Genomic DNA, 23,428 nt, shown 5'->3' on the forward strand with positions numbered 1-23,428 from the left:
GTATTTTCCTTCTCTATGTTTTTATTTCCATCGCAGTGACAAGCATCCAAAGTATATATTAAATTAGAGAGGAGGAAAAAAAAAAAACCCAAACACCAACTTTCAAATATGACATTTGAAAGTTGCCACTTGACCTGGCGATTTGCTGCAAACAAAATACTAACAATGAGGCTTCTCCCATAGGACCGTGCAGCCTTTTAGCACTCCCGTTTATTTTCTCAGTAGCCTCCGCATGATCCAATGAAGCACGTTTTAAGATGAGAAAACAAACCTAGAGAGGCAAAGTGACTGACACAGGTTTATCTAGCCAGGCAGTACCCGGGTTGCAATGACGCCTAAAGGACCCCTAGACCATCTGGGTCTCACCATAGCCCCAAAACAAAGCCACAGGTTTGTTTCTGGGCATGTGATCTTGTTTTAGGTCTGCCCTGGCAGGCAGGAGCTTTCTTGGGCTTAGCTGTTCAGTGCTTTCTCACTATTTCTTTTCCCGGGTCAGAAAACAACCTTTGTCCTGTAGTTTGCATTATGGTTTGAGCACAGACACCTGAATAGGAGGTAAATATTTTGAAGTATGTCAGTGACATTCTGACTTTCTGCTGGCTCCTTCCCTTTCATCTGCTGGAATTCAAGAAATTCTCTCAGATGGAAGGAGCAACAGCTTCTAATAACCTTGGGGAGGCTGCTTGTTTGAGGCCAAGGGAAGAAGTTTTAGGACCAGGGGTCTGGCAGCTCCTTTGGGGACCTTGATCCCAGGGTTCATTCCGCATCCTCCAGCCCAGTGCAGGTTACCTGAGCTGTGGGGGCTGTGGGCTTCACTCCTGTTTAGCACTCAGAAAGCAAATTAACCCCAGAGATAGGGGGCGATTGCAGGACATTAACATGGTTTTCTTGTGAGGTGGTTGTTTTAGGCAGGCGGATGGGAGCGAGAGAAGAAAAGTCGAAGACAGAGAGATAGAGAAAAGAAAAAGAGAAAAAGAAGACAAAGAGAAGAGAGAGTGATTTTAAAAAGGCAGAGAAATAGAAAGAGATAGATAAATGACAAGACAGGAGAAAGAGAGAGAGAGCACAATACTTTAGACTATCTCAGCATCAGACTTCTAGAACCAAAAGGCTCCTAGATATCTTTTTGTGGAGCCTCTTCATTGTACCGAGAGAGAGGGAGAGAGAAAGAAGGCCCTTTCTTTGTTTTTGCTGAGACATCTTTGCTGAGCCGACATTTTGCTCGCTGTTTGAAATCTCAGGGCAAGATACTGAGCCTTTTTCAGAGGGGACATCCAAACATGTGGTCCTCATGTTCTGGTGCTCTGGAGCCTCCAAATCTCCCATGGAGATTGAGGGGGACAGGGACGCTTCCGAGACCAGCCGGCAGCCGGAATAGATTTGTCACTAGGTAGAGTGGCACTCGGAAGTTACGCGCCGCTCCGGTGCCTGACCGTTTAAGTTGTCAACAATAAATTGGAATTTCATAGCTCATTATTTTCATAACTAAGAACCACAGTGGACAAAATGTCACTCTAATTAGAACTGCCTTTTAAGAAACAAGTTCAGCCCTAAAACAGTGTAACTGGGAATTTCTGAACTGGGGCTGTTCAATCCACAGATTTTTTTTTTTTTTTTTTGGTCACCGAAGAATTTGATGGGCACACAAGAGGTGACAGATTGTAGGGAGAGTACGATGTGTGGTGGCTATGGTTTTCAGAGTGTGTGGCAAGGCAGGCAAAGTCCCTGGGGCACACAGGGATCCCTGTCATCTCAGGAAGGTGGGCGGTCTGCCAGGAGTGTGGGCATTCGGTCTACAGAGCTTTCGGAGGGGCTAGAGACGCACAGCTTGGTGGCATCTGAGGCTGAGTTAAATCCACCCAGGGCCTGGCTGCTGTCTTTTTTCACTGGAGCCTGGTTGGGAGGTTCAGGTCATTGGTATTGGGTAGTATGTTACACAGTAAGAAGAAACACTAGGGATTTTAATCCTCCGCATGTGCTCTTTATTTTATGTTTTGCAAAGCTTATTCTCAACCGTCTGTATTTCTGTCTTCAAAACAGCCCCACAAAGCAAGCAGGGAAGACATTCTCCCCCTATTGTATGAATGGGAAAATTGAGGCCTAGAGAGGCTAAGTGAGTTGGCCAAGATCACACAGAGAGTTAGCATCAGAGCCACCTACACCTCTTGACTACTAAACTAATGCTCTTTGCACCGAAGGACATTGTGTGTTGGTGGCTGCCGTTGGTCTTTTGTCTGTAAGCCAAGGGGCTGCACGGCTGTTTTGCTGAGATGAAAGGATAGTTATTAAATCTGAATCCTCATTTGACACAGTTTCGAGTTGGGGTTTTCGGAGTGTCAGGGTTGCCTTCTAAGTGCCTGGCCCATGTGTCAGTCCAAAGGACGACAGAAACCTCTCATGTCAAGGCCGCAGTCTTCCACAGTTGGCACTGCTCAGGTGGGATGGGCAGGTAGCCCTGCGTGCTGCCGCCCGCCAGCTATGTAAGTGGGGGCCAGGCTGGGGGGGACCTTCAGCCTGCCACCCTCTCAGAGTTGCTATGTGAATGTTGCAGTCCCATTCAAGTAACATATTTTGAGTATCCAGGACAGGGTTGTCTAAATGTCTGTAACCCCTTCCCTGAGATTCTGCCTGTCCTAACAGACACTCAGTGACTATCGATTGAGTGAGTGAATGAATGAAAAATGCATGTGAAAATGCCTGGCCTGGTAAATAGTAAAGTTCTCTGCAATTGCAAGGGGTCATTATTCTTATTATTATTTAAAATTTTATAAGCAAAGCAGCAGCTTGCTGTAGCGGGAAGAGCACTGAATTTAGAGTCAGGTTTGAAAGCTGGGGCTGTCCCTAACTACAGAAGGGAGTTGGGCAAGTCACTTAGTCTTCCGATCATTTATTTTTCCTTCTATAAATCCCTGTGGCCTTGCAGGGTTAGTGTGAGGATCAAGATAATTCGAGGAAGAGCTCTTTAGGGTGCTGTGGCTGAATTATAGTGAGTTGTATTATAGTAAAAATTGGCTTTACATTATAAAATTGACAGGACAATTGGAGGCTGCAGAGATTGCTGTGTGCCTTGACTTAGGGTGCTTTTCTAGCCATCTGGTTTTTTTGGGATATTGTTAAAAAGTTGTTTGTGAGTAATAATTTTTTGGCAATTACAGAAAAATTGCTGAAAGCAATTTTTTAGAAAGAGGGAAGATAGGTTGAGTTTTTACCTTATGGTCAAAATTTGTAAATGAGTCACTCTTTTCAATGAAAAACAGACATTTCACTTTCACATCACTGCTTCCAAAGTATTTCATCTCTTTCAGGATATTCACTAACTTGGCCTTACCCAAACATACCCAGGCTGAGAATTTCAGCATTTCTGTAAATGTGACCAGTCATCTTGGGTAACATTTTCTACCCATCTCAGAATCACCTCGTTCCCTTGCCTATCATCAACTCTTGTTAGGTATAAAAATTATTAGTCATTTAAAAAATGTCCTTTTGGTTTTTTAAAACAGATTCAACTGCAAGATAATTTCCTTGGAAAAGGAAATCAAGAATTCTTCTGTAAATATTGAGAGAGACGTCTGGTGATGTCTCAGATTCAGAAAAGAAATTATGTCAATTTTTTCCCCCCTGAAATGATGTTTCATGACACTCTTCTTCTTGGTCTTGGTTTTACTGTAAAACCCTGACATCCTATTTTCCTTAATGAGCAAATGCTGATAGCATGGAAATGTCCTTAGGAACAGCCATTTACCTCAGGGGAGGTCCCTGGAAGAGTTGCCGTGACTTGTGGTTGGTTTTTCCGATTGCTTGAGTTTTGACTTACAACAGATATTTTCAGATAAGTCTGCAATTCAACATTCCTTTTAATTTTACACCGGGATTATTATTTTTCTCTTACGGAAAAATAAGTTGCATTTCAGGGGACAGTTTCATACAATGCTGGAGATTGTGCTAGGGCTTGGGAGAGCTGGCAAATCAAAAGTGTAAGCTACCTTATTGGGGAAATTGTAGTTCAAGAGGCTGGGTGGGCAACAGCCCTAGCTTGCCCATTTGGTCTTGTGTGACCCTAGGAAAACTGTTTAACCTTGATGAATCTCTGCTTTATACCTGTAGGTCAGGACCTATTCATTTATTTGTTCATTCACTCATTCATTAATTCAAAGCAATTTATGTGCTTTAGAACTGTTGGAGATAAAATGGGAAAACTGACTCGAAAGTTTTCTGTAAACTATAAAATGGTAGATGAATGTGAAAGAATTTTGTTAATGCTTAGCCAGTGCTGTCCAATAGAAATACAATGAGAGACTGGCCGGGCGTGGTGGCTCATGCCTGTAATCCCAGCACTTTGGGAGGCCGAGGCAGGCGGATAACCTGAGGTCGGGAGTTCGAGACCAGCCTGACTAACATGGCGAAACCCCCGTCTCTACTAAAAATACAAAATTAGCTGGGCATGGTGGCACATGCCTGTAATCCCAGCTACTCGGGAGGCTGAGGCAGGAGAATCACTTGAACCCAGGAGGCGGAGGTTGCAGTGAGCCAAGATCACGCCATTGCATTCCAGCCTGGGCAACAAGAGCGAAACTCCGTCTGAAAAAAAAAAAAAGAAATACTATGAGAGCTGTGTATGCAATTTAAAATTTTCCAGCAGCACAGTAAGAAAAGTTAAAAAAAAGAGGTACTATATTTTAATTATATATTTTAACTCAATATATAAAAATTGTTATTTCAACATATAACTAATATCAAAATTATTGAGATATTTTACTTCTTTTGGTACTAAGTTTTAAAAATTCGGTGTGTATTTTATATTTACAGCACATTTTGATTCAGACTAGCCATATTTCAAATGTTCAAAAGCCGCATCTGGCTGGTGGCTACTGTATTGGAACGTGCAGATCCGGACGTTTCCTGGACAGAGTAGCCCGTTATTTTGTTGCCAATATCCACTTTACTGGTTCCTCATGGCTAAGCTTCTTTCTCTTTGGGTCCTAGGTATTATGAGACAGGAAGCATCAAGCCTGGGGTAATTGGAGGATCCAAACCAAAGGTCGCCACACCCAAAGTGGTGGAAAAAATCGCCGAATATAAACGCCAAAATCCCACCATGTTTGCCTGGGAGATCAGGGACCGGCTGCTGGCAGAGCGGGTGTGTGACAATGACACCGTGCCTAGCGTCAGTTCCATCAACAGGTGAGGGGCTCGTGCCTGTGGGGGTTGGGGATTTGGGGGGATGGCAGGGCATCCTGGAGGCTCTGCATGTGCCTTTCCTGAAGATCTGGTCTCTCTTTTCACCAAGGCCCCTTAGGGGTTACTGAACAGGAGGGATGCTAATGGGGCCTTCTTGGTCTCTGTTACCCTTCTCTTCTTTCCAAAGCAGGTAGGAGTCCTAGGCCCAGGGAGAGGGGAGCATGCCAACACCCTGGCCGCTCGAGTTTCTTCTGAGCCCAGAGTTATTTCCATCCCTCCCTTCACCACCCACCTATATGTGTGGAACACTTCACAGAGAATTGTCCTGACTAGACCTTCACAAATGTCGCTCTCCCTGCAAACCTAGGCTCAAGGTCTTAGCACTGGCCCATCTCAAAGATTCCCAGGAAGAAAATCCTTCCTCCAGTTTGGGCAGAGCTTGAGCCAGTGAGTGAGAGGAACATAAACCTGACTTGGAGTTGGGAGACTTGGCTCCTTGTTCCAGCTCTGCCACAAACTCAAAGTGGGACCTTGACAAAGCTCTTCCTCTCTCTGAGAGCCCAGAACCCCAGTGGTTCTGATGTGCATCTTCAACTCCAGAGGTGTTGTCCAGGAGGCTAAGATGCTCTGGAGCAATGGAGTTGCCCTCTCCCCAACTCATACGTGGAATCTCACACAGGGAGAGAAAGAACCAGAGAAACACCCTGGGAGTCATGCACAGGATCTTCCTGGCAGCCACACAGCTCCCTTTCCTTTCCAGTCTGATCCAAGACACATGGAAGGGAGCTCTCAGAGCTTTAAAAATAAACGTATGGAAGAAAGTTTTCTGTTGTAGATGATGCAATTTCAACTCCATTTAAACCCACAGAATCAGGGATGAAGTTCAGAGATGAACAGAAATGATGGTTCTCTAAACTCTGCAGAGAAAAGAGAAGGCAGCAGCCTGAAAACTTGGACAGTTTCCATTTCTCCAAATCACACCCTACCATCATCAGTGCAGAGCTTGTGTGGGCGTAGGGGACCCTCACTCCTGGCAGAACGAGGTGGTCGGTCAGACTAGAATGAGAGCCTCTTGTCCTGATAGTGGATCCTTCTGTGATGATTCAAATGCACAGATCGCTGTGGGAGTGCATGTGTTCACATTTTGAGTCCTGCTATTTTGTAAATTGTTAGCCTGCTTTTCTTCTCTTGGCAAACCTTGACAGAGGCCCTGACATCATGCATGGTACAGGGGAGATAGAGGAGAATCAGGCACACAGTTTCTTGGTCTGTTCCAGAGGGGCTCTTTGTCCAGGGTGGGGTTCTGACAGGCACTTAAAAGCCTGATGCACCTGGACAAAATTGCTGAGGGGGTAGCAATGATGATGGTAGGTTTTGGGGAGGAGGGGATAACTCCTGTTCTTTTTCTGGATTATAAGAGGCTCCATTGTGTTTTATGAGCCCCTTATTTCTGGCTCTTCGCAGGATTTCCACGGCACAAAACAACATGACAGGCAGCTGGCCTGCTCTGCAGAGGAACATCAGCCAAACCCCTGGTCAGGCTTTGGGGACCCACAGGTTTCCCAACGTAGAGTACACATATAATTGGGGGTTCGCAAGATAACCTTAGGTAGTCCGTGGGGGTCACAAAATATAATGCCTTACATGGGGCCAGGCAGATAAGGTAATGAGGGAAGCAGGCCAGGCAAAAGACGATGGGGAGAGGTTGGTCCCTGACAAGCTAGGCAGCACAAGTCCTATTAAAGGGGCAGTGCTTCTTAGCTCCAGCCGAATGCTGCCAGGACCATGGGTCTGGTGTTTGCCAGATTTTTTGCATTCTTCAAGAGAAGGCAGAAGCTGGGGCTTGTGTAGATGTATGCATGGATATTTCTGTATGTGAAATCTCTATATTTAAATTAATTTTTTTTTTAATGTAGAGATGGGGTTCTCCCTATGTTGCCCAGGCTGGTATCAAACTCCTGGGCTCAAGCAATCCTCCTACCTCAGCCTCCCAAAGTGCTGGAATTATAGGTGTGAGCCATCACACCTAGCTTAATCTATATATTTTTTTAACAGAGGCAACTAATTTCAATTAAAAATGCCTTGCAGGATGAGCATAACTTATTTACAGAGCATCGGTTTACATCCTCTATAATGCAAAGATGCAAGGATGCACATTGTTTTCTAATACATTTATTTTAATGTATTTTAGAAAAACGTAAGTAACACACCAAACCAGTGAGTTTGTGAACTCCCCCTCAACACTCCCACCTACCCACTTACAGTAGGGAACTATAATTGCCTTATAAAATAAATTTATTTAAGTCAAAATTGAAGTGATGTGAAAGAAATGTATGAGGCAAATAGAGCAGTGGTTACAGATGTGGCAAAGACTGTGAAGGGGCATGGGATGTGTGGTCAAGAGAGATCACGGGCCCGCTGATGCTTTCTGCCTGGACCTGTGCTGTGGGGAGGTTCTAACTGCTGTCTGTAGGGCCACGGCTAGCCTCAGGGGCGTCCTGAGTGTCCAGTCCAAAGCCATGGCCAGGCAGGCCGTGCCTCTAAGGTGCTTTCATGTCTGTGGTCTCCTATAGTCCTTAAGGCTTGACTCTATCCTGTGGCAGGTGTAGCAACAGAGGCCAAGATGGAGAGTGCAGAGGAACAGTGACTTGGAGATAGACATGGGGGTAGAACCCAGGTTTCCCAATGGTAAAAGGAGGGCTAGTTTCTTTCCACCACTGCCCTGTAGGACTCTGCGAGTGACAGAACTGAGGATCTGTGAGATGAGAGACAAGAGGGAGGACAAGTATTTTCTTCTCCATTTCAGATCCTCGCGGGCTGCCCGTTCTGCTGCCTGGCTGCCTGCCCTCTCTCATCCTTAGCCTTCTCCAGTGCTCCTCACTGGGGGCTCCTTTTTGGGAGTATTCTCTGGCTCCTTCCTGCTCTCTTCAGTGACAGCTCACTACGTGTAGGACAATCTCATGCGGCTGCCTTCCTCACCCCTAAACCCCCAAAGCCAGAGCCATCCCAGCATACAGTTTTATTTTTCAGATGAAGGCAAAGCTCCCACTGCATTCAGATGAATGCAGCTTCTAAATGCCTGCCTTGCAAATGACACTGTGTAAGAGGGTCCACATCTCTCCCAGCCCTTGCCTCCCTTGGAGGCAAATTTTCACCCTTTCTGATTTCAAACAGCTGGGGAGGGAGTGATGGCTGGATTTGTGGCTATTCTTATAGCCACAGGGGCATCTCCACGGTTCACCCCTAGGAGTTTGTGCCTTCCTATTACCTTCCAGGGGACCAGCCTAGGAAACCATGACTGACAAGGGGTTAAGCATCACTGAACTAGTTCTGTTAGGCTTGTGGGGGATTTCCCGGGACACAGATCACCTTGTTCATTTGACTTCTTATGGACAAACATGTGCTGGGAGGCTGCACAACCTGCAGGGATCGCTGGAATCCAGTCTGAGTGTCCATTGGAGGTGGCCATCCCAAAGCTGACCCAAACGGTGGGTTGAATGAGGTCTTCCTTCTTCTATTCCAGCACCGTGGCCAAGGGGTGGGGACTACAAGTGGCACTCCCAGCTTAGAGGGGCAGCTCTATTTAGTACCAACTGGTTGGGTCATGTGAGAACGCGAGGCCAGTATTGTTGGGTGTTCTGATTTTTCAAGAGAAGCTAGAATGCAGATATTTATGAAAAATCTCCCAACTTAAAAATATTAGCAACTAATTCAAATAAAAACAAATATACTGTGCAGGCTAACAAAACTTGTCCCGGGCTGGAGGTGGCCCTGGGGAAGATGTTTTGTTAGTTCTGCTCTTAATTCTAATTTTGGTAGCAGGCCTTCTGAGATTGTTTATCCGTTTCCTCTTTCTTTTTTTTTTTTTTTTTTTTTGAGACAGGGTCTCACTCTGTCACCCAGGCTGGAGTGCAGAGGCACAGTCATGGTTCACTGCAACCTTGATCTCCCAGGCTCGGGTGATCTTCCCACCTCAGCTTCCCAAGTAGCTAGGACTACAGGTGCCACCACCATGCCTGGCTAATTTTTTGCATTTTTTGTAGAGATAGGGTTTCATCGTGTTGCCCAGGGTGGTCTCGAACTCCTGGACTCAAGTGATCCACTCACATCGACCTCTATCCGTGTCTTCTTTCTTCTCCACAACAGTCACAGGCCTGGGTGCCACCTGTGGGGCCCCTTGCAGCTTGGCACAGTTGGACCCCTGGGTTTTGAATTCTCGGCATAGACGATGGCCCAAGCTTCTTACTGCACTGATGGCAGTTTGATCAGTGCCATAGATGTGGGTGTTTCTTCAGCCTTATCTTCCTGTTTCCTTTTTCAAGGCACCATGATTTTCTCTTTCACTGTAATTTTGTGAGGACTGGTGGTGGGGCGGGGGGCGTGGGATGATGGTGGGAAGCCTAGCCTTTCAAAGAAGGAAGAGTGATGTTTCCATGGGATCCTTAAATGCCACAAAGTCCCTCAGAGTTTTAAACCTCAAATTCTAAGTGGGTTTGAAATCCAAATAGCCTTTATGCCTCACATAGGAAGTATTTAGCAGAGGGACCGCGCTTCCTTTGAATGTGGCTTAAAGTAAAGTGCTGGGGCATGGGGGCTGGGAGTCTGGGCTGACTCGCTGTGCAATTCTGGGCAAGTCATTTGAGCATCTTGGGTTTTAGTTTCCTTATTCATAGGAAGAGTTTGATGCTGAGCTCCTTTCTCTGTTGGAACGTCTAGTGTGCTCTGCAGTACGGCAGCCAGGGTCCTGCTCATGCTCAGCAGGTAAGGGACGGGCAATTTGGTGTGACTGCCAACTCAGCCCAACTGTCCCTGGCTTAGAAAAGGTCCTGAGTGTGTTCTTATTGGATGAGTCTTGACAGCCTGTCATATTTAAAAATTAAAATTTGTTTAGAGTTGTTATGATTCAATTACAGTCTTGTTCTTCCCACTACAGTTTCTTCTCAGTGTAAGCTGATGCTCTTTGTTTTTACTTGGTGACTACTAAAGGCAGATGAGCAAAATCTCTCACCCCTGGGGGCGGCTTCAGAGGCTTCCCTATAACTCTGAGATCCCCCTTTATAAAGGACAACCCTGATGCATTCTTAAAACAGTGTGAGAGTGGCTACCTTCCCCTCCCCAGCTTCCAAGGGGGCCACTTGTGCTTTATTATTATTATTATTTTTAATTTTTATGGGTGCATAGTAGGCATATATATATATTTATGAGTACATGAGATATTTTGGTACAGGTATGCAATGAGTAATAACCCACCATGAAAAATGGGGTATGCATCCCCTCAAACATTTATTCTTTGTGTTACAAACAACCCAATTACACTCTTTTAGTTATTTTTAAATGTAGAGTTAAATTATTACTAACTATAGTCTCCTCATTGTGCTATCAAATACTAGGTCTTATTCATTCTTTCTATTTTTTTGCACCCATTGAGCATCTTTACTCCCCCACCGCCCTCGCCTTGTGCTTTTTAAAGCAAATGTGAAAAATCTGAATATTTTAAGACGGAAGCTAGTCATTAATCTTTACAAAGACACCACTGAAAATAACATCTTACATTTAAGGAGCACCTAGTATGTAGCTACCACTGTTTTAAGTAATTCATTAATTTAATCCTAATAGTAATCCTATGAGATAGAAATGATTCTTAGTCCCATTTGCAGATGAAGAGACTGAGGCATAGAGAGGTTAAGTAATTTACCCAAGGTCATGTAGCTGGTAAATTGTAAGAGGGATGGGATTCAAACTCTAGTGGTCTAGTTCCAGAGCCTGTACACTGTGCTACTGCAGCCTCTTAATGATTTATAACAATTGATAATGCTTTCCCAGTGATATTTATAACTATTTTAAAAGAAAATGAGGAAAACATAATTTTCTTTGCTTTTTTACATACAAATTTAATAGTCAGACAATGATTTGAAAAGTAAGGATTTTAAGCTGAACTACAGTGACTTTTTTGCCATATATTTATTTGTAACTATATTTATGTCTGGTATATCCATATATTGACATATCCAGCAATATCTCTGTAGACACATACACACAGAGAAAGTGACATACACAAAAATATAAACATTAGGTCAGATGCCAGCTTACTTCCAGGTGACCAAAAAGAGAACCTCACTCCCAGAACTGGACATTTTATTATGACCCACTCTTCTCCCAAATGCCATGAGTTTTCTGGTTGTCCAATATGCTTCGAGTTTGCTTAGTTAAAATAAGTGGTTTGAATATTAGGGAAAACAAACAAACAATCTGAATGTATTTGAGGGAACACTTAAGCTGACTGATTAGAAAAGGGCAAGAGGCTCCTTGCTGAGCTCAAGTAGCCAGGCTCCAGATGGCCTGTGTGTGTGTGGTGAGACTATAGGGTGAACAGAAAAGACCATTTCAGGCTATCAGCTGAGGACACGGACTGCCCTTGGTGCCGAGCACCAAGCTGTAAGATCAGAAAGGGCAGAGAGGCTACTGCCCATTGAGTTTAAGGGGAGGCACCCACCTGCTACTTCTGTCATTCTTCATTTGTATAAGCTGGAGACCCAGTGCAGCCTCAGAATAAACTTTCAGATATTAATGGTCTGGAATGTGAAAAAGCTTCTCACAGAATGTTGCATGAAAAGAGCAGGATGCAAAACTGTATACATGGAGGCTGAGTGCGGTGGCTCACGCCTGTAATCCCAGCACTTTGGGAGGCCGAGGAGGGCCGACCACTTGAGGTCAGGAGTTGGAGACCAGCCTGGCTAACGTGGTGAAACCTCTTCTTTACTAAAAATACAAAAATTAGGCAGTGGCATGCGCCTGTAGTCCCAGCTACTCGGGAGGCTGAGGCAGGAGAATCAGTTGAACCTTAGAGGCAGAGGTGGCAGTGAGCTGAGGTTATGCCACTACACTCCAGCCTGGGTGACAGAGAGAGACTTCGTCTCAAAAAGAAAAACAAAAAAACAAAAAAACTGGGCATGGTGGCGCATGCCTGTAATCCTAGATACTTGGGAGGATGAGGCAGGAGAATCACTCAAACCTGGGAGGCGGAGGTTGCAGTGAACTGAGATCGCACCACTGTACTCCAGCCTGGGCAACAGAGCAAGACTCTGTCTCAAAACAAACAACAACCACAACAAAAAAAACTGTATACATGGCATAATCCTGATTTTGTTACGAGAAAAATGGATATTTCTAAATATGCCTAGGAATGTTGGTATAAAGGAAATACACCAAAATACGGTTTTTAGATGTCTTCTTTATACTTTCCCATACTGTCCAAAGAGTCTACAATGAACGTATATTACTGTTATAATAAGGAAAAACTCTAATAAATGTCCTTTCAAAAGGTAATAGTTTGAGACTGGAATATAACTTTTCCAAAGAAACCGGACATTTTATTATGACCCACTCTTCTCCCAAATGCCAAGGAAGGAGCTTTCTGGTAGATCCGAAGGAGCTTTTCGCGTGGCCCTGTTCGGCTGCTCTCAGATGCGCCGGACTTGCTGTCTTGCGCATGCGTGGTCCTTGCTGGAAGTCTACAAACTCTTCAGAGCCTAAGGTTCTGCAGAAGGATGTTAGAGCGGTCAGATGGCCAAGGGAAGGCAGTACTGCTATTATCTCTTTTATGTACGGGGCTTTTCCATAAGATCTTTTTTCTTTTCCGAAAATGATTTGGCTACTTAAAATAAGCAGAGTGGTCTGTTCCAACTCCGTCATTGTATCGGAGGTCCACAATGGAATGTACTTGGTCAAGGTCACAGTGGAGTTTCTATTAGAGTGTGAGCAAGGTCTCTGAAAAGACAGGCCAGGATATCACTGGCTCCAGCCCTGTGGATCCTTTCTGTGAGGTTTGGTGCAAGGTAGGCTTCCTCTTAAGAAAGCCAAACCGGATGTCTCCTGGCTGCACTTTGACTCTCCCTAGTATCAGAACAACATATACATCCCCTCCCTTGGCAACTTCCTAGGGGAAGGGGTGTTATCCCTCCTTATGCGTTCTCTAGGGCAGAGAAACCAGCACGTGAGCGCTGCCAGAGGACAGAGAGATTACCAAGTTCAGTTCCTTCATTCCACATATAGGAGGCTGAGGTCTAGGAAAGGGAAGGACTCCCTAAAGTCACTCAATGAGTCTCTTATGGAGCTAGAGCTATACTCGAGAAAGGGATGCTTACTCGTAATGTTAACACATCATCCTCTTTCTTCAGAAGAGGCACTTGAAGCCCAGAGAGGGGGTGCAAATTACACAAGGAAACAAATTACACAGGGAAACAGAAGCAAAGTTGGGACTAGTCCATAAACCTTCCACCCTCCTGATTGCAGCCTGGGTTTATAATCTCCCTCCACCTCTGCCCCTCTGCCTCAGCTCGAACCATGGCCCAGCTTGGGTATGAGTTTTCTGGTTGTCTGTGCATAGCTGGTTGAGGTCTCTTCTCCTTCCTGATGGTAAATAGCAATTTTGTTTTTCAACTGCCCACAGGATCATCCGGACAAAAGTACAGCAGCCACCCAACCAACCAGTCCCAGCTTCCAGTCACAGCATAGGTAAGAGGAACTTTTAAAAAAAATTTAAAAATCTAATGGGCTCCAAATATTCTAAAGAACTTTTAATCATTCTTATGGACAGATAATTCTGCATAAAACACTTCAGCACACGTACTAATGCGCCTTCTTTGTCATTCTCCAAGGGCTGAACCTGGTAAATGAATTTTATAAATACTGCTAAAAGGTTTTGAATTTTACTGATTATTATGATAAATAGCTTTCACCATGAGACAGAAAATTGAAATCTAAGCCAAAAAAAAAATCCACTAATGGGGGTCTATAGAATGTCAGATAATTAAAGTAATAAATCAAGAAAGGGATACTTATTCATAACATTTTCTGCATCATTAGTCAGTAAGTAGTTTTGAATGTGTTTTTTTCTTCTATCAACCAGCCCTTCTACAATTCTTTGTGCACTTGCAGTCTTGAGTGAAGATGTGGCAAAAGTTCCCAAACTTACTTTCTCTCTCTCTCTTGCTTCGATCTCATGAACTCTATGAACTGTCCAGGGCTGCCAGTGGGGTTTCCAGTGCTCGCAGGTGACATCTGAGAGTGGCTGTGACCCGACAGAGTGGGAGTCATACTTCCTAGTGCTCAAGAGTTCAGAAATGTCCTTTGTCTTCCCTTCAAAGATTGTGAAATGACATGTGTCTATTTAAGGTGTATTATTTCTCCACTTGGGATACAGGAAACACCGCTGGTTAGCTGGGGGAAAAGTTATTGTACTATATAAGAAAGTGGGCAATGATTTAGCAAGTCTCTGACACTTCTGGTTGCCACAGTCAATCCTGCAGAATCACACCTGATTGTGTAACATTTCCACACTTTTGTTATTCCTTCTTTAACTGAGAACTTGAACTCACACGGTGATGGGGAATGGGCAGAGTCCTGGCCTCCAGTTCCAACTCTGTCATTACCTCACCCAGTAAAATGTAAAAGTTCTCTCACCTCCCTGAGCCTCAGTTTCCTCATTTGTGGGTGGAGGGGCACTAACCAGGTGCTCACTGAGGCCTCTGATCCTCCATGGTTGGCTCTTTGGATAAAGGTAAGACAGATTTCCTCCCTGCCATGAAATAATTCCTCATTTAGTAATCCCTTCAGAAAGTGTCTGCTAAGTCCCTGCGGTGCAGACCTTGGCATCAGAGGCCAAGCCTATAAGAAAGGGAAGACAAAATCCCCATTCTCAAGGTAAAGGGGGAATATAATGAAGAGAAGTTTGCAAGACAGAGATGAAGCTCAAGAAGAAGGGATGGGTGCTGTGGGGGCAGAAGGAAAGGAACCACCAGCTCTGCTGGGCTAGGGTGAAGAGGGTGAAGGAAGGCTTCCTGGGGGAATGTTTGTGGCTGAGATTTCACTTGTAGCTGACCAACTATTTCAGGTCACATAGCACTGAAAATCAAATGGGTATAACTGCTAATATTCTTTCATTTGGTTTAGAAGAATAATTCTACTGTAGGTCAGCAGCATGTTTTGTTCTGTCCCAGAAATTTTTAAATTAAACTACATCTCGCATACATATAGCCCCTTAGAGTTCACAAACTTACCGAGGAGTGAGGAAACTGAAACTTACAGAGATGAAATAACTAGCCCTAGGTCATGTTGCCAGTAAGTGGTGGGGCCAAAAGTGGAATCTGGGTCTTTTGAGCCTAGCGCAATCACAAAACACCAAAACGAATGTCATGGGCTCTGCCAGCAACATGGTGAGCTTTGGTTATATATGGTGGTTGTTGTTTAAAGTACCAAGTGACCTGGGATCTTCTTTCTTCCTCTGTTTTTTACATGTTAATACAGAAAAGGTTGTGGGATTTGCATAAATCTATTTTAAGGAGCTTCTTCTGGTGAAGAAAAAGAGAAGTTAACGATTTCTGCCTCTGTGTCTCTTAAGGAAGATGTGAGATCAAACTGAAATGTGAGAAGAAAGGCATGGCTCCCTCTAGGTTTGTAGGAGCCAGGAGCTGGATCTGCTCCAAAGGGAAGCCGTGAAGGGCTTCTCAGGCAGTCACCACCATTTCTAGTGATTTCCTACTCTTAAGAATCAAAGGTGGCTCCACCTGCCTCCAGCTGGTTATAGCCCAAGGAAGTGTGTCTGAGATTGGTCTGTAGGTTTTAATGAATCAAAAAAGAATTCCCACAGCCCAGAAATGGCAATTCAGCTGTACAGCTGGAGAGGCCCCTGCTGATGGACTGGTCTCTCCCTAGGAATCTGGGGCCAGAAGTTAATGTGAAACTTGCACAAAAGTTGCCCCCCGCCTCCCATCCAATTCTTATTCTTAGGAACTTTGAGACCTAGCCTCAGTCACAATAAGTCACCAACCACTGCCCCTGTTTCTGGGCAGGGGAAATCTAGACTTTAAGTAAGTAAACCCAAGGCTAAGTTCTGGTGCCGCTGTTTATTAGCTAGATGACTTTGAATCACTTTCCCTGTGGAGCCTCAGTTTCCTCATTTGATAAATGGGGATAAATAATAGCACTCTGGGCTGTTGCAATCATCAAATGAAAAGTACTGCATTCATGTGAAGTACATTATTGCTCTTCATTGTTTATTAGTGCGAAGCAGATTAGTTATAGGGTTTGAGGCTTTAGTCTCTGGGTTCAAATCACCACTCTGTCTCTTTTATTTTTTATTTTTATTTTTGAGACAGGGTCTTGCTCTGCTGCCCAGGCTGGAGTACAGTGGCACAATCATAGCTCACTACAACCTCGACTTCCTGGGCTCAAGTGATCCTCTTGCCTCAGCCTCCCAAGTAGCTGGGATTATAGGCTTGTGCCACCACACCTGGATAATTTTTTTTAAAGTTTTTTGGTAGGTCTTGCTATGTTGGCCAGGCTGGTCTTGAACTCCTGAGCTCAAGTGATCCTCCCACGTCTGCCTTCCAAAGTGCTGGGATTACAGGCGTGAGCCCCGGCACCAGGCACTCTGCCTCTTATTAGCTGTATGGTCCTGGGTGAGCCACTTATCTTCTCTGAGTTTTACCTTTCCAATAGGATCATCACAATTCCTAGCTTCTAAGATTGTTCTCAGAATTAAATGAGATAATGCCTCAATGCCTGGCACAGAGTAAGTTCTCAGAAAATGTTAGTTATTGTTATTGTCATAATTAATATTAAAATCAAATCGGGGAAAACTGGAAGGAGAAAAGGCAGCAAGAAAACTATAAAAAGAAGGGGCACTCTGCGGTTTGGAGTTTGTTAGCCGTGCGTGTGAGTTTGTGCTCAGGTAGTTGTGTTTGCACCCAAGGTTGGGTTGGGTGTGCAGGCTGGTGGTGAAATGCCTAACGAGTAGTTCAGGTTTTTTTTTTGTTTGTTTTTTGTTTTTTTAAGCACTGACTGTTGGTGGGCCCCGGCTCCCCTCTTTCTCCTCTCCAACCCCTGCTTCCTGCATCCATGGATAGGCTGGAATTTAAGCGAAAGCCCTTCCTGTTCCCGTGTCCCCGTGTTCCTTTCTGCAGGGGTCAGTCCTTCTCAGTGCCCACCCTTCCCTTTCTCCCCGCATCGCAGAGAACTGGGGCACACGGCCCGCCCGAGGCCTGCGCTCGTGGCTCAGGTGTGGCCGCCTCCGCAGAGCGAGGGTCCTCAGCGCCCCCTGCCCACCCTGCGCTCGCTCCCTCCCAGCCGCCCCCAGCCTCACGTGCGGTGACAGCCGGTCCGCCGCCCTCAGCCCTCTGCGGCCCTGACCGCCCGTCTTTCTCCGCGCAGTGTCCACTGGCTCCGTGACGCAGGTGTCCTCGGTGAGCACGGATTCGGCCGGCTCGTCGTACTCCATCAGCGGCATCCTGGGCATCACGTCCCCCAGCGCCGACACCAACAAGCGCAAGAGAGACGAAGGTAAGAGAGGCCCGCGCAGCCCCGTCGGGGATGCGCTCCACGGGGTCTGTTTCCGGCGCTCGGTCGCGGGTGGCAGCAGAGGTGCCCGCGAACACCCCCCTTACCTGCAGAGGAGCGAGTCCCCCTTTTCGTGAACACGGGAAAGGGCTGAGCCCTCCGCAAGACAGACAGGCAGCAGGGTGAGACTGTGGCATTCTTGCTGGCCTCCCCCATGGTCACCCCTTGGATAGAAGCAGCGGGCCTGGCAGAGCCCTTGTGGCCTGAGCTTTGGCCTTTAAGAAGACCCTGTGTGCGTGCAGATATGCGGCCCGAGGGCAGGGTGTGCTGGGCTCCACACCCAAGTCCACTTTGTGGAGGAGCTTTGGACCAGAGAGAGGGGGCTGGCCAAACCGTGAGAGGGGCACACGTGCGGAGGGCGGAGGGGTGGGTTCTCTGAAAGGCCCTGCACACGTCTCAGCAGACAGAGAAGGCCTTCAGCCCTGATGATGGTGTTGGGGGGCGGTGCTGAGGAAATTAATAATCATCTCATCTTTGTCCTTGGGTCTGGAAGGAAGAAGTGCGGGGGTGTTGCGGGGGATTACAAAGATGACAATCTTCCCGGTTGGTTTTTCTCAGCCCCTCCACGGGCCTGGCCCTGTGGTGCCTGGGTCTCCAGAGCCAGCCACCTCCATCCTGGACACCGGACACCTTAACTGGGGCTCCTTTCCCCTGTATGGGCTGCCAGTACTGGCTGACATTAATGGGTTTGAGAGGAGAAAAGACCCCCTGGGAGCCTGTAAAACCTTAGTCAGGAAAAGAAAAAAAGAAAAAAGAAAAAAAAAGCCAGAGCTGTGGTCTAGGGCCTGAGAGCAGCGTGACAGAAATCTTGATTCAATTATTCTGTTCCTCAGCACAATTCCCTTTCTCAGCTCCGTGTAAGGGATGTGTGTTCTCATGAGCACATGCCTAAGTACTTAAGATCTGTAACTAGAAAATTGAGTCGGCCCAGCCGTGGATTGGCCTGTGGTCTGCGTGTTGACAGCAGTGCAGAAGCAGAGCCGGTGGCCTCGGTTTGGAACCGTGGGGGTGTGTGGGGAAGATTTGCGGCTTTTGGAACCTGCCTTGCCTCTCTCTTCTGCTCCTGCTGCTCCTGAGCAGATGTCAGACGTCTTTAACTCAGTAGGCTGCGGTGCTGTGTTGCTGCAGGAGGCAGTGGGCCTGCCATCTCTGTTGTTTTATGAGGTTGATGGTATCATCTTTTCTCCCATTGTCACCTGGACTCGCAGCAGATGTGCCTAAGCTGGGGCCTGGATGTATTTGTTCACGGTGGAGGGACAGATTGTGTGAGACTCCCCCAGAGGCTGAGGGATCCAGGTGGAGATTTTTGGGGAAAGAGAAAAGCTAGTTTGATGTTTACCACCAAACAGACAGGTTCTGGCCTGGGGGCATTATTTACTTTGTTTTCGGAATGCTATATTGGCTTGCAGTCTGACCAGCAGTCATGGTTTTGCCCCTCAAGCTCCTTTACAAGGTATAGCGTGGTCAGAATGTGGGTGGTGTTGGTCTTGACTACTTCATACTACTCAGATCATGCCCAGAGGAGGACTGCAGCCCATTTGGGGGTATTGACCTTTAAGAGGGACGGTGACAAATGGGATTGTGTCCTGGGCGAAGAGGGATCTGATACAGCATCTGGGAACACCTCAAGCCTGTAGGGATATTTTGGCACAAAGAAGAGCAGAATAAGCGAGACTGGATTGCTGCCTTCAAGTATTTGGAGGGCTGACACGGAAGGAGGAAGGAATGAGATCTCATTGCATGGCCTTAAAGTGTGTGGCTGATGCAGAGGTGATTTCACCTCAGTTTAAAAAGAACCAAGTTGCACATATGAGAGTGGCCTAGGATAAAAGGAGATGCCTCGGGAGGTAATGAGTGCCCTATCTCTGGGGATATGTAAGCAGAGACTAAGTGGCCACTTGTTGGGCTGCCAACAGAGTATCAAGAATCAGCTGTGGTATTGGATGATCTTTTTTACTTTTTAATTAAAATTTTTTTCTTAATAAATAGACACGGTGTTTTGATATGTTGCCCAGGCTCATCCTGGACTCCTGACTTCAAGTGATGTGCCTGCCTAGGCCTCCCAAAGTGTTGGGATTACAGGCATGAGCCACTGTTCCTGGCCTGGGTGATCTTTGAAATCTTTCCAGTTCTGATATATATGGTAGAGTCCTGATCCTCAGGAAGACTTAGGGGGCAGTCCAGTCGGTGGTCTGTGGTAGAAGGGAGAATGACTTGATGGTCCTGGAAGCTTATAGGAGTGGAAAGAGTGGGGGACAAACCCAATCAACCAGAGCCTCCCCCTAACTCCTACCCCACACCACTGAGAGTATGCACGTTTGATCCCAGGGGTGGGCAGCAATGGCCGGGCTCACACCAGGGAAGTGTCTGACGGGGGTATTGCATAAGTGCCCCCTTCTGATGTTTCCCATCCTCTCTCTCTATCTCTCTGGATTCCTGCAGTGGCCCTAGGGGGAGGTAAAGAGGCAGAGACTGTCACTTCCATTTTACTAGGGGAGGGGATGGAGGCTACACAGCCATACAGCTGATATGGACTGGGGAGTCAGGAGGAGCTGGAGTGCCCCTGAGGCCTCAGTTCCCTGGTATTTTCCAGCTACCTGTTGTCCCTCAGCCCTTTCAGAGATGCGCTTTGGAGGCGGAGCAGTCTGGGGCTGGGCAGAGCCTGGGGCCGGTATGGGGAAGAGTTTCAATCAGAAGGGCATGATTAGCAGGTTGGATGCGGAGAGAGAAGTGAGACCTGAAGGCCAGAGGTTGGAGGAGAGCAGAGAAAGTAAGAAGCAGCCACTGGGGAAACAGGGATATTTCAGGCACACTGGCCGGCTGGCCCATGGCAGCTGCAAACCATGGATTTGTGAGGGTTCTGGCCTCCAGTGCGGTACCATCAGCAGCCTGAGAGAAGAATCATGGGGTAAGAGAGGCAATGGAGAGCTAAGAGGAAGACAGCTGAGGGTCCTTGCCCATTTTTCGGATGAGGTGACTGAGGCTTTGCAAGGTGGAGTTGCTTACTCTGCTGCCTAGTTCACAGTCATCCCCAGCTTAGACTTGAGTTTTGCTCTGAGGGCATTTCCTGGGGCCACCCTCCTGCCCAGATCTTGCAGAGGTGAATGGGTGATAGGATCCAACCACAGAGGGTAAGCTGGCGAGCAAGACTGGCAAGCTGAAATTCCTCTGATGAGCAGGGCAGTGGGTGAGGTGACACTGGAGGAAAGAATAGGGCAGGGAGGGCCAGTTTTGACCAAAAGGATCTTGGGGGCTTCTCATAGGAGGTGGCATTTGAGAGCTGGGTAAAGGGAGGAGAGGGCATTCCAATCAAAGGCAAGAGAGATTGTGCCAAGTCTGGGACTCTGGTGAGCATGTGCAGGGAGAGGACCAGCACGGCAGGATTTGGAAAGGGAGAGAGGTAGAGAGATGTGGGTGGCTTAGACTTTGATGGAGGCTTTCAAACATTTAGTCTAGAAGCATTTAGGGAGATAGTTTTGAGCTATGTGTCTCAGATGCTCAAGAAACATTCACTCTGCTGAGTGTTTCAGGTAAAAAGATAACATGAAAGTGACTAGCCCTGCACTATCCAACAGAAGTAGAATGCAAGCCACGTGTAATTTTAAATGATCTAGTAACTACATTAAAAAGAATAAAAAGAAACAAGTGGAATTAATTTTAATAATATATTTTATTTAATCCAGTATACCCCAAATATCATCATTTCAACATGTCATCATATAAAAAATTTGATGCTATATTTTCTCTTATTTTTGCTGCCAAGTTTTTGAAATCTGGTGTGTATTTTACACATGTAGTACATCTCAATTTGGATGCGAAACGTTTGACAGTTAAAGTTAGATGTAGTCCTACCAAAACAATAAAGCTGTGTTTAGTGGGACAAATATTTTACACTGCTTCTATTTTAAAATTAAAATTAAAATCAAATCAAATAAAAAAATTAGCTCCTCGATTGTACTGGCCACATTTCAAGTGCACAGTAGCTACATAGGACTAGCGGCTGCTGTGTTGGACAACACAGCTCTAATACAAGTGCTTGGCACATAGTAGGTGCTCAGTAAGTGCTCCTTGGTAGAGTGGATCAGTCACATTCCTTTAGAGGGTTCACAATTAGTAACGAGGGTGAGTGGAGGGACCTCTACTATCCTCAGTCAAGGGTGCTTTTGTTTGGTATTTTGGGCTTCCATAGAAAGCTCCGAGTAGAGTTCTGGAGCAAAGACAAACAAACTAACTAGAATATTGTTAGGCCAGTGGATTGGCAAAGGGCCCTTTCAGTATAGAGATTCTAGAGTTCTTCCTAGGATGCCTGCCTCCAAGACCAGACTCGGGTATATGGCCACTATGTCCAAGTCTCAGATGAACTGTTCTTCAGCAACAGGTAAGATCTCTGTGGCCTCTGGAGGAAGAGCTGGGGCTGGTTAAAGGAAGCTGCAGGAGGCAGATTATGGCTGAATGCAACATACGGCTTTCAGAAGCAGCCAGGCTGGGCCAAGAATGGAAGCTTTATCTTAGAAAGGTAGTGAGCTCTCCATCATCAGAGGTGTGAGCAGGCGCTGGACAAATGAGGAGCAGAAGAGTCAAGGATGACATTCTGGTTCGGACTCTGTGACTTTTGAGGCAGGCCTGTTCTAGCCTGGGTGGCCAATGCTTCTGTGCCAGTACTGTGTCTGCAAGTTCATCTACCCACTTGTCTTTCCCTTCTGCTGCCTGACCCTGAGGCTGCCACTCATGTGGACTTGACAGGGCAGGGGCCACAAATCATTTCTATCCCCAGCGCAGCCTCTCGGCACAGCCCTGGTTCACAGGGATGCCTGGGAGGCCTGCGGGTTGGCTCTGAGGGTCAGGCTGGGGTGCCACCCAGTTATGAGATGTCGCTTTGTCTCTTGGTTGGTTTGAACTGAGAGCTTTCGTCGAGAAAGCTGTGGCATGGCTCAGGAATCCTGCTGGGTGAGGGGAATGGAGGCTGAGTCAGCACCTCCCTCTCCGGAAGGCCCAGAGGAGGTGGTGGCAGGGAGAGACTTGGCAAAGCAGGCAAGGTTGTGAATAGCGGCCATGGGTGAAAGGGCAGCCTCAGACCCTGGGTTCCTTCCTGGGCTTTTGATCTCTAGTGAGACCTCCTTCCGCCGCTCTCCCCACTTAGGTCCCCTCCCTGTCCCCCTCACAATAACTCACAGGGCCCTGAGTTTGAAAGGCCCTAAACACACTGAGGTCAGCGGAGTGCGAATCCCTTTTACCAGTTCAGAAAGCTGACCTGTCCAGCCAGTGTGGACTGTGGTGGCCAGAGGTTTCTTTTTGGGCAGTAGGGGTACGTTGCAAGTGAGTTTCCAGCCTTCTGGGCTCTGGACTACCTTCTAAGGAGGGCACAGGAAGGGCAGCCAGGGTTCAGAGGTGGCCTGTCCTTTCCAGAAGATGCCAAGTCTGATGAGACTCTCATGGGGAGGTTTGTTGGGGGGCATTTAGCCAGGTGCTCCCATTATGACTTCCTTTTTGGGGATGCCTGTCTCCTGTCTGTTTTTGTGTCTCTCCCCATGTCTTTGGGGGTGCATCTCATTCTGTGTTATTTGGCTTTATTTCCTGTTTATTGAACCTTCCTCTGTGTCTGTTTCTGTCTCCCGGTCTAGCTCTCACTAGCTTTCTTTTTCGTACATACTCTCTCTCACACACACACACTCTCTCTCCCTCTCCTTCTTCTCTTTCTCTCACACTCATTCACTCATTCAATTTCCTTTCTCTCTTGCTATCTCTCTCTCTCCCCAAATCCCCTCTTACCCTGTCTCTTTCAGGCTGGACGCCCCCTCAGCCCTGCCCAGCAGACCTCCACGGGAGCTATGGCCAGAGGGAAGGGGTTTCAGAA

The 23,428-nt window shown here is 46.6% G+C and overlaps 1 protein-coding gene and 1 long non-coding RNA gene across 9 annotated transcripts in view; one reads left to right on the forward strand and one right to left on the reverse strand.

The window, feature by feature from the left end:
- Positions 1-23,428, forward strand: part of PAX5 (paired box 5) — a 203,090-nt gene that overhangs the window by 14,572 nt on the left and 165,090 nt on the right. For all 8 annotated transcript variants that reach the window (XM_001169207.8, XM_063787843.1, XM_063787844.1 and 5 more), the window contains exons 3-5: positions 4,984-5,181; positions 13,628-13,692; positions 17,389-17,517. In XM_001169207.8, coding sequence (XP_001169207.1) covers positions 4,984-5,181; positions 13,628-13,692; positions 17,389-17,517 — 392 coding nt within the window. The remainder of the gene's footprint in view (positions 1-4,983; positions 5,182-13,627; positions 13,693-17,388; positions 17,518-23,428) is intronic.
- LOC134807669 (uncharacterized) lies at positions 11,121-17,556 on the reverse strand. The gene is made up of 3 exons (XR_010148716.1): positions 17,321-17,556; positions 14,153-14,397; positions 11,121-12,715 (listed from the first exon to the last, which is right to left on the reverse strand). It is a non-coding gene; the product is annotated as an uncharacterized LOC134807669 (long non-coding RNA).

This window comes from Pan troglodytes, chromosome 11 (assembly GCF_028858775.2).
Source record: "Pan troglodytes isolate AG18354 chromosome 11, NHGRI_mPanTro3-v2.0_pri, whole genome shotgun sequence".
Classification (NCBI taxonomy): domain Eukaryota; kingdom Metazoa; phylum Chordata; class Mammalia; order Primates; family Hominidae; genus Pan; species Pan troglodytes.